We start from the raw sequence: 10,000 nt of genomic DNA on the forward strand, positions 1-10,000 counted from the left end.
GTCAGTGGGTCAGTGCTGCCGGTCATATCAGCTCCGGCCCCACTTTGGTCATCGGACTTTTCTCTGCGCCTTCGCCGTCTGTGGACAATGAGAGGTATGATTAGATTTTATATTTCATTGGCCTCACAAAAAGGCGAAGAGCTGAAGGAATATTGGAGAAATAAGATAGAGAGACAAACAGACGCATATGTATACGTAAGAGAAGAGAAAGACAAGACAGAGAGAGAGAAAGAGAGAGAGAGAGAGAGAGAGAGAGAGAAAGAGAGAGACAGAGACAGAGACAGAGAGACAGAGGCAAAGACAGAGAGACAGATATATACAAAGACAGAGACAGAAAGACATAGAGAGAAAATATACAGATATAGAGACAAAGAAAGAAGCGAGAAAGAGACACAAACCGAATCACGAAAGTACAAGTCGGAATACGGATACACGAAGACATACGCAGACACACAAAGCAAGACTTACATTAAACACACAGAGACGTACACATAGACACATTCAGCAAACAACAAAGTGAATCAGAACAGAGGTTACATTGTTTCCAACACCGAGAACAATTCACTTTACCTGATGATGAAAACAACAACGACAACGGCCACTATAACGACGATTGCAGCAAACACACCCCCAACAGCGCCACCGATCACCCCTGAAGGTCTTCCGGATACAGCAGCTATGATAGAAATGAATAGATAAACACATAGACAACAGTCAACAAATATTCTTGTGTGGATCTTAGTCATCGTCACTATTCACACACACACACACACACACACACACACACACACACACACACACCCACACACGCTTACGCTCACACACATACACACACACACACACACACACACACATGTAAACCAGACACACACAACGAACACTATTAACAGCTATTGTGTTTTCAGCGTAGCAATAGGGTCCGATATTTAGACGAGACAAGTATAATGCCGACGAGTCGACGACGAGTCGCATTATACTTGTTCGAGTCTAAATATCGGACCCTATTGCTACGCTGAAAACACAATAGCGATTATATATCTGTTCTGACCTTGATTTGTTGTTCCAAACTTACAAAATGACAGTTTTTGCGTCGATGCGTTGATCTCAGGTTTTGATAGCAGACGCCGTTTCTTATGCGCATTAGTTTTGCACAGGCGCCACACTGACTTTGGAAAAAAAACTCGATTTGACAACACAGCTGTTAAACAGCTTTTTATTAGTTCATTCGTATGCAACAAAAAGAAGTTTGAGTTTGTTTTAATTTTGAACAAGACTGCTTATGAAGAAGACCAAAACACAACATCAACGGAAAGCTAGAAACAACTGAAGAACTAGGATACAACAAGGTGAGGAGAAGAGAACAGCTAATCCGCACAACGCGAGCAGACGGCAGCGAAGTTTTCAGTTTGGGTGAATGGCATTTATACTTGTCTCGTCATGAAGCGAATTTTTCAACCTCAGTTTTAAACGACGACATGAGTGTTAGTGCCATGGGTTGTACATCAATACTTCAGAGGGGAAGTGAGGTATTTGGTGTGGAGTTACGAGATAACCAAAAAAAAAGCCGAATGCGAAAGTTCGACTTTGGGCATTTTGTGGTGTTTAGGGACAGAAAATAATTGGTTTAGTCCTGTTTCATCGGGAAGTTAGCAGAAACGGGTATGCTATCGACATTTGTAAAGCTGAAAAACATTCCCGAGAAGAATTTCAAGTTGTTAGTGCATGCTGTTGTCGATTGTTAACATCGTATGGTACAGATGGGTAAACCGGAACCATGCGTCTTTGTAATTGTTATTGCCAATATGCTTTTGGATATTGGCAAAAATGTCCGACTTCCGTAGCATTATGCTTTGATGATGATGTTGAGACCATCCAATCACAGCCCCCGAATTCCCCCACGTGTCCATCAGAATAGCTATATAAAAGGTTTATGTGCCTCTGATATCACCAAAACAAGGACGTTTGTTCGTAAGAAAAGGAATGTTCTTGCATAACTGCTCGCTGCCAGTTGATGAAACATGGCATACAGCGCTTTCTAACCCCTTTGCGAACTGGACGTAAGGCGTCAAACGCTGTCACTGCAACGGGGAACAGTAATAGAGCTGTGTGTACTGTGGTTGATTATTTGTAAACAGCGCATGCGCAGCAGGAACAGACAACAGGGGTGTTATGTATGAGTGACGTCGAAAGTACACGCCGACTTCAGCGAAGTCATGACTTGAAAGTCGCCGCCTACCGCAGGCGCTCAGTCGGTATGCACGGGTGACGACCAGACCGCCGACTTTCAAGTTGCCGTGTAAAGCAAGGTCACCAGTCAATCTATTTTTATAACGAGGAATTCCTTCCTTTGCGCATGCGCTAGGGTCATTCGATAACATCCTCCCGCTTCCTCGCACGGGGAGTTCGACTATTCAGAGACGGAGAGCAGTGAAATATGGGTCAGTGGGACGGAGAGCGTGGAGAAATGGAGGCGCAAAAGATTAAACGAGCAAGAGGGTGCCTGTCGCGTAAAAGCTGAGAGTCAAAAACGGCACCAGTGAAATATGGGTCAGTGCTACTTTGCTCTGAAACGAATCAAAGATGTCTTCGCTAAGGCTTATCGGTGTTGGTTCTAAAATAATATGACAAGGGAAGTGAATCTCGCAATAAATTTTTTTTTTTTTTTAGTCCAGCACTTCCAACTATTGGGTTCTGTCTAAAAACGATTACGGCGAAAAAATTCGTCGACTTTGATGGCGGAAAACCATGAAAATGGCCATTCTGTTCACTGAAGTCGGCGTGTAAACCATTTAGACGACCTCCGGAGCACGTCTAAATTTAGTCGCCAGTTTCAGTGGTACAAGCGTGTAGTCGCCACCCGTGCATTCCGTGTAACTGGCGGTTGGCGGCACTCGCTGTTTGCACGCCGCCTACACGTTTAGACGTCACTCATGCATAACTCCCCAGCTCCCTTGTCTGATGTCATGCCAGAACATGGTACGCTTTTGTTTATTTATTGCTGCTGAAGAAAAGTCGCTTTCGGGATAATCACTTCTATACCAGTCTTGTTTGGGACATGTTCTCAAGTTGAATATAGGAGACAATCGGACAATGGGTACGTACTGTATTATATTTGTTGGAGTTATAGGAGGTACTGAATTCATGCTTTCAACCCGTTTCTTATCTATACACGTTATATATCTAATTATCTACATACGTGAGAGAGACACCCGTGAGATAATAATCGTTCAAATCACACGTGTGTATATATCATGTAAATGAGGTCATGTCAAGCAAGTCTGGCAGGGACCTGTTTTTGCACTGCTTATGATGCCAAAGTCACCGAGACAAACGTCATTACAGAAAAAAATTGCGCTCGCTAATTACCCTCGATGAATTTTTAAAATTAACACGTCACGCCGCATTTTCAGAGTGACGTTTCTTTGCTTTGACGAATTAGATTGCACGAGGCTTTAGAAGAGATCGAGATTCCAAAACAAGCGTCTTCAATTTAGATGCTTCGACTGCAGGACATTTTCAGTAAAATACACGTAAGTACAGTATTTAGGATAAACAGAATACTACATGGCTTGCTGTGTCGTAACAGATTTACACTCGTTGCTTTTTCAAATATTGAAAAGCTCGCTTTCGCTCGCAGTTCAATATTAAAAAACAAACTTCGTGTAAATATGATACGATACAGCAAGCCATGTAGTATTCTCTCTCTATTTAAAAAAAACCGTTGTGAGCCGTGGTATAATTTTGATCATCTACTGTAAATATGAATGTTCACCCTAGTTGGAAAAGTCATTATTATTCCATTTGATATTATCGGCTTGTATTCAAGCGGCAACAAGTGGAAGTAAGAAGTGTGTTTCAACGTGTGCTACAAAGAAGTAATTCCAAAACCAAAGCCTGTAGCACTGCTGTTTTACCTTGCGAACACATAGGTCCAGTGAACTCAGCCACACACCCGACCAGACAGTGTCCATCCTCATGATGACACGTGGTGTTGACCTGACAGTGACCACACGTCTGGTTACACTCTGCTCCGTACAGCCCTTCCCCGCACTCTGAAACAAGGACGATTTCGATTTATAATGCTGCGTGGCTGCCCGCATAACGAAATCGTTTTTCTCGTGTTTTGAACTTGCCAGTGTTGCAGCACAGAGCAGAGTCCGTCCCGCACTTTGCTTTGTGTACATCACGTGGCCACCCAAACACCCGCACAACGCAACATTTTCACGAGAAAAACACGTTTATTTGTTTGCTTTGTCTGTATTACACATTTCTATTTACATTTACCACTGACACACCAAATTGTATACTTTAGTTTGCAAGTGAATCGTTATCATACAAAATAACGTTATCACGAGACGAACAGAGATCTCAGAGATCGTCTGCTTCTCAACTGTTTCGCGCAAATCGTGTTATATCTATTTTTTGCGGAAACGTCCCGAAGAAATGCAATCTCAGCGGCTTCCACCTGCAACATAGTCGTGCTTATTTGGAATATGACGTCCTGTACTTCGTCAGTCACACCTATCTCAATAACTAAGCGTCGCACAGAACCAGCGCCCTTCCATAATTATGAGGATCTGTTCTAGAAAGTAAAGTAATGCAATACAGTTATACTGACTCTCGAGTTGCGTAATCAAAGGAAAAGACGTATTAGAACAAAGCAACAAACAAATAACAATGCTCTTTGGTTGTTGTTGTTGTTGTTGTTGTTGGTCGTGGTGGTGGTGGGGGTGGTGGGTTTGATTCTGTTGATGTCATTGTATGTCGTTGTTGTTGGGATATTGATTGCAAAGACCTGCCAATGTTGTTTTGCGATGAGCTTTTTTGTTTGCTTGTTTTTGTGTTGCGTCTTGTTCCGAGGTTTGAACACACTGTAGCTGTATTATAAAGTAGGGTACTGTATGGCTACATTTGATTAAACAAAATAATCTTTGGCACGCACATGTCCAATTATACTCCAGGTTTACAAGACAACGAGAGGAAACACAAAATTGAGACAGACATAAGGAAGAGGAGAAGAAGAAGAAGAAGAAGAAGAACAAGAACAAGAACAAGAACAAGAAGAAGAAGAGCAGCAACAGCAACAACAACAACAACAACAACAGCAACAACAAACAACAACAAGAAATTCCTCCGAGGTAGGAAAAACACCCCCGTCAGAGAACTCAGAACTTTATTACATGCGGAGAGAGAGAGAGAGAGAGAGAGAGAGAGAGAGAGAGAGAGAGAGAGAGAGAGAGAGAGAGAGAGAGAGAGAGAGATAGAGAGAGAGAGAGACAGTCAGAAGTCAGAAATCAGAAGTCAGAAGTCTGAAGTCTGAAGTCAGAAGTCAGAAGTCAGAAGTCTGAAGTCTGAAGTCTGAAGTCAGAAGTCTGAAGTCAGAAGTCAGAATGTTTATTCGCGTAAACACAGGGTCCATTGCGAAAGTCAGAAGTCAGAAGTCAGAAGTCAGAAGTCAGAAGTCAGAAGTCTGAAGTCTGAAGTCAGAAGTCAGAATGTTTATTCGCGTAAACACAGGGTCCATTGCGAAAGGGTACGTCGAGGTAGGAAAAACACCCCCGTTGGTCAAAGGGAAATAACCATTCTCACTGCCACCAACTGAGAAGGTTATTTCCCTTTGACCATTAATATGTCACTCTTAATCTTAATCCACCAAGAACTCCCTAACCGTGTGTTTGACTGGTCCCAATTTTTGTAAGGACCGTCTCAGGAATGTATAGAACCTGTTCACCAAGTTTGGTGACGATCGGTCCGTTCATTCTTGAGATCTATATGCGAACACAAACAAACAAACAAACAAACACATCGAGTGAAACCTATACACACCCCTAAACCGGGGGTGTAACAACAACAACCAACAAACACAGAAACAAACAAAGCTCACCTGTCTTGCAGAGTGTACCGTTATATCCAGGCTGACATTCACCAGTGCACTCCCCTGTCGATGCGTTGCACGGTTGTTCCCCTTTACAGTGACCACAACTTTCACTGCAGTTATCTCCATACATATGCGGTGCGCAGGCTGCCAACAAATAGTAAGCTTTCTTTTCAGAAACCACATACAAAACACGAACTAAACAAGAATAGAAAAGCATAAGGGTAACACTAAAAGAAGAAAAACAAACAGTCAGTACTAGAACGCTATGTTTGAGGTATTCTGAAGAAATGAGTCATGCTTCCAAAACAAGTTTAGTTCTTGGTCGAACAATGGGTGTTGGTTTGCACACACACCAAACTGTATACGTATATTTCGAATTTGTGTTCGCGCCATTTCGCATTAACTTGGAACACTTTGTCACAAAGATGTGGGTATGATATTTGTGATGTGAAACCACGTCGTGTTTTTAACCCCCCTAAATATTGAAGTATGCGTATGTGACAGGGAAGCGTTATCACGGGTTTCGTGGGTTGCACGAGAAAATAGCTTTAGCTTGTCATGAGTTGTGTTTACAAGTTTGAGAAATAGAGCCGGTATTGAACTAGAAAGATTACAGCGCTCAAGACTTTCAACCAGGGAGGTTGCTAGCGTATGTCAGTCTTGTTCTGGGAACAAGTACTCTTTCAAGAGACGGGTCTCTTAAGGTAAATGATTTACGTATAGGTTACAACACGAGTGGTTTTTTATATGGCTTGTGTTTCAGTCAAGACCCAGCGGATGAATATCATCGGGAGACACGAGCCTCTGGCGAGTGGATCTCGATTGATATTCCCGCTGGGTCTTGACTGAAATACAAGCCATATAAAAAAACACGAGTGTTGTAATCTGTATATCCCATTCTACCATCAAACACAAAGTGTAGACTACTAGCAGCACTGTTGCGATCTGTGGAGTGTAAACAGTGGTGCCAGCGAGACTTGGCCCTTTTGCAACCTCAAACTAAGTGACCGTCGCTGAAAAAATAAAACGAATGAGTGCATCGATAAGTACGCGGTAACACTACTTTCAGACCGTTTAAAAGCTTTAAGTAAAGGTTCATAAGTTGCAAGAAAGTAATGAAGTCGTATAGAAATCCATTTAGTTGAAGCGCACAATTCTTTTGTTTTGCGTTTCAGGTCGGCGGAACGGGGAAACCGGTTTGGCACCCATTTGGCTTACTCGATTCAGAATCGATTCCACGTTGTTTTTCTCGAACGTATTATTATACAATTAGGCTTATTGACAGAGAAGCAAATTTTAGGGAACACATATGTAGGTTTAGATTTAACCATTTGCTCCCTATTTGAAATGTATCTACGTGATAAACTGTTTTGCGAGTGTGTTTGCATGGATGAACCTAAACTGGTATGGGTGTGAGGAAAACAGGACCCAAGTCTGTCACCGCCGATTGATTGCATTTTGAAAGAATATGACTGGATTACGGAAAAATACACACATGTTAAGTTCTTGGATACCTTCATCGCCAATGTGGACTTACTGCAGAGCCAGGCAAAAGAGTAGACTTGCTCGCAAAATACGTGAAACAGCCGATGTTTGATAACGAAGCGAAGCCAAAGGACGCTTCTCGGTAGATAAACAGTCGTCTGGTACGATGCAAGGGAGGGTACTCGTTTTTTTGTTTTGGTTTGCAACCATTGGCATTGTGATCAGTAGTGTTCGACTGTTCAAACTAGTGTTATGCACGGGTTAATAAAACTGCGGATAGAACTCTTTAGCAGCAAAGCAATTAAGAGTGTATTACAATCTACCTTTAAGCATATTTCTGATTGGATTAAGGTTGTGCCAGCTTAAACTCTAGTTTTTATCTGTGTGCTGTCCCGGTGCAAGGGAGACTACTCTTTTGTTTTGGTTTTCATGGCAGTGTTTCGTACTGTATGTAACAGAGTATGTTCTTGTAAACCGGTCTGCAGTAGACAGGGACACGGAGAAAACGCTTGAAACAGTATTGGGGGAACACATTTTCTTTCTGTTGTGTTGCATATTCTTTTTTGGATTATTCCTATGGTAGCGATGCTTGTCGACACACGGATAGCAAACAGAGGTTCGATCGTTCGCTAGCATCTGTGTATCTTGTAAGCTGAATGTTCGTTTTTTTCCGACCTGCATTGCTTTCATAATGAAAGAAACGTTTGTTTATTGCATCCCATACATCAGATCAGTTCCGAGATTCATTTTTGCGTGCAACTGATATGGTTTTCTGAGCCGTGCGATACGATTTTGGAACTTCATACAAATGTGTCACATTGTTCGGCGCGAGGTCAAAGGTCGGGAGGAAAGTAGTTCTTTGCCCAAATCGGAATCTGCACTATCATATATTTTTTGGAGTCCATGATGTATTTATTGAGCTATAAAAATACAACATATATACCCATACTGAAGTAACAGAGACAAAGAAGCAGCTCATGGGATATAATGTTGTATATTCTTGAAGCTTGAATACATAGCTGGAATGTAAAGGTTAGTGTATACAAAGTGCACTAAATTCTAGTGTGGAGTCTTAAGAGAATTCTTGTTGTGATTGTATCACGGTTTTTGTTGGGAAATTTCTTGAACATGAATTTTATGTTTAAGACGGTGATGCTATGTATGGCAGTGTTATTCATAGATTAAGTATAGCTTGGATATTGAATGTGGACGGAATGTGAATGTAGAATGAACGCGAATGTATGAGATGATACATGAATGTTTTGGAAGAAGAGATGGTTTAAGCGAATGTTGTATTAAGACTTGGGTTAATTCTTTAGGAGTTTCCATGGCGTGTAAGAGGGACAGACCTTACACGGCAGAGCGCGGAGCGATGGTGGAGAGCAAGGGACCACATCGGCGCAGATGACTAGACGGAGGAGTATTCATCGTTATCGGTCGTAGAGACGACGGTTCTTTTCGCTAATGGCGGAAGTGTTTCTCGGGGAGAAACGTGAAAGGTGTGTGTTGGCATCTATAAGGAGAGTTTCTGGGAATTCATCATCTACGGGATTCAGCGACACAAGGATGTGTAAATGACGACATGCAGTGAGCCGTGATACGAACTCGTGAGTGTCTGTCAGCACCTTATCTTGTGCGTTAATCTATCTTTGAGAAAGTATCTTTATACTATGTATTTACATGCATTGAGTGAATGCTATATGATTGTGTGAACTGTGTGTTCGAGAGGTTGATTCATATTGTTGTATTGAAGTGAAGAATTATGTTGTTTTTGTGGAGGAATTAATAAGTCTGTATCCTCCCAAATTCTGTGTTTGAAGTGTGTAGTGTGAAGAGTGAAGAGTCAGTGTAATTAGATAGGGCAGAACATGTAAACATAAAAGTAACTCCTTTATTCACACTATAATCCACTTCATGACACACTTACATTAAGTATTTCCTAATCGGTCCTGATGTCTCATTTCATGTTTGATTTGACTGTCTCAATGGAAACAGACAGCTGAAGTGACTTACGAGTTTTACAAAGCGGTGCCTGCCATCCTGGTTGACACTGTGCGCAGTATCCAGTCACCGCGTCACACGGTCCCCCGTTGCACTGACCACACGTCTCGGCACAGCGGGAGGAACCGTACCGGCCCGGGCTACAAGCTGAACAAGTACATACATGTTTTAATGGAAGTCATCATCCTTGAAAATGTAAGTACATGCAAGTGAAAATGTAAGTACATGCACGATTACTTCTACATACTGTACTATTACTCATTGATAGCATTTTCTGAATGGCATACATCTATACATGTACGCTCACCCTCATAATAGCATTACACACATGCACATCAATACATGTACAGACACTTACACATAGCTTCATACATTCAATAGAGTACCTAAACGAAACACAATCTCCGTATTTTGAAATAGTAGTACATGTATAATGATGCTGGGAAAGATATCCCGAAAGTGGAAATTACATGTAAGAGTTGACATGAGTGATTCAAATGACATGACAAACCAGCATACCTGTTCCGTCGTATAGTAGAGATACCAATAATTGAACGAAAACGTAACACAATCTCTGCATGTATACATAGTCAACGTAAGAACAACTGTTAGCAAAAGTATGCACCCAAAGCGTGT

The 10,000-nt window shown here is 41.8% G+C and overlaps 1 protein-coding gene across 1 annotated transcript in view; it reads right to left on the reverse strand.

The window, feature by feature from the left end:
* Positions 1 to 2,407: 2,407 nt before the first annotated feature.
* Positions 2,408 to 10,000, reverse strand: part of LOC138956209 (multiple epidermal growth factor-like domains protein 10) — a 9,321-nt gene continuing 1,728 nt past the window's right edge. Inside the window, exons 4-7 of the mRNA XM_070327625.1 lie at positions 9,377 to 9,511; positions 5,885 to 6,022; positions 3,915 to 4,052; positions 2,408 to 2,514 (exon numbers count right to left, since the gene is read on the reverse strand). Of these exons, the coding sequence (XP_070183726.1) occupies positions 2,408 to 2,514; positions 3,915 to 4,052; positions 5,885 to 6,022; positions 9,377 to 9,511 (518 nt within the window). The remainder of the gene's footprint in view (positions 2,515 to 3,914; positions 4,053 to 5,884; positions 6,023 to 9,376; positions 9,512 to 10,000) is intronic.

The sequence above is a fragment of the Littorina saxatilis genome, unplaced genomic scaffold, assembly GCF_037325665.1.
Source record: "Littorina saxatilis isolate snail1 unplaced genomic scaffold, US_GU_Lsax_2.0 scaffold_731, whole genome shotgun sequence".
NCBI classification, from domain to species: domain Eukaryota; kingdom Metazoa; phylum Mollusca; class Gastropoda; order Littorinimorpha; family Littorinidae; genus Littorina; species Littorina saxatilis.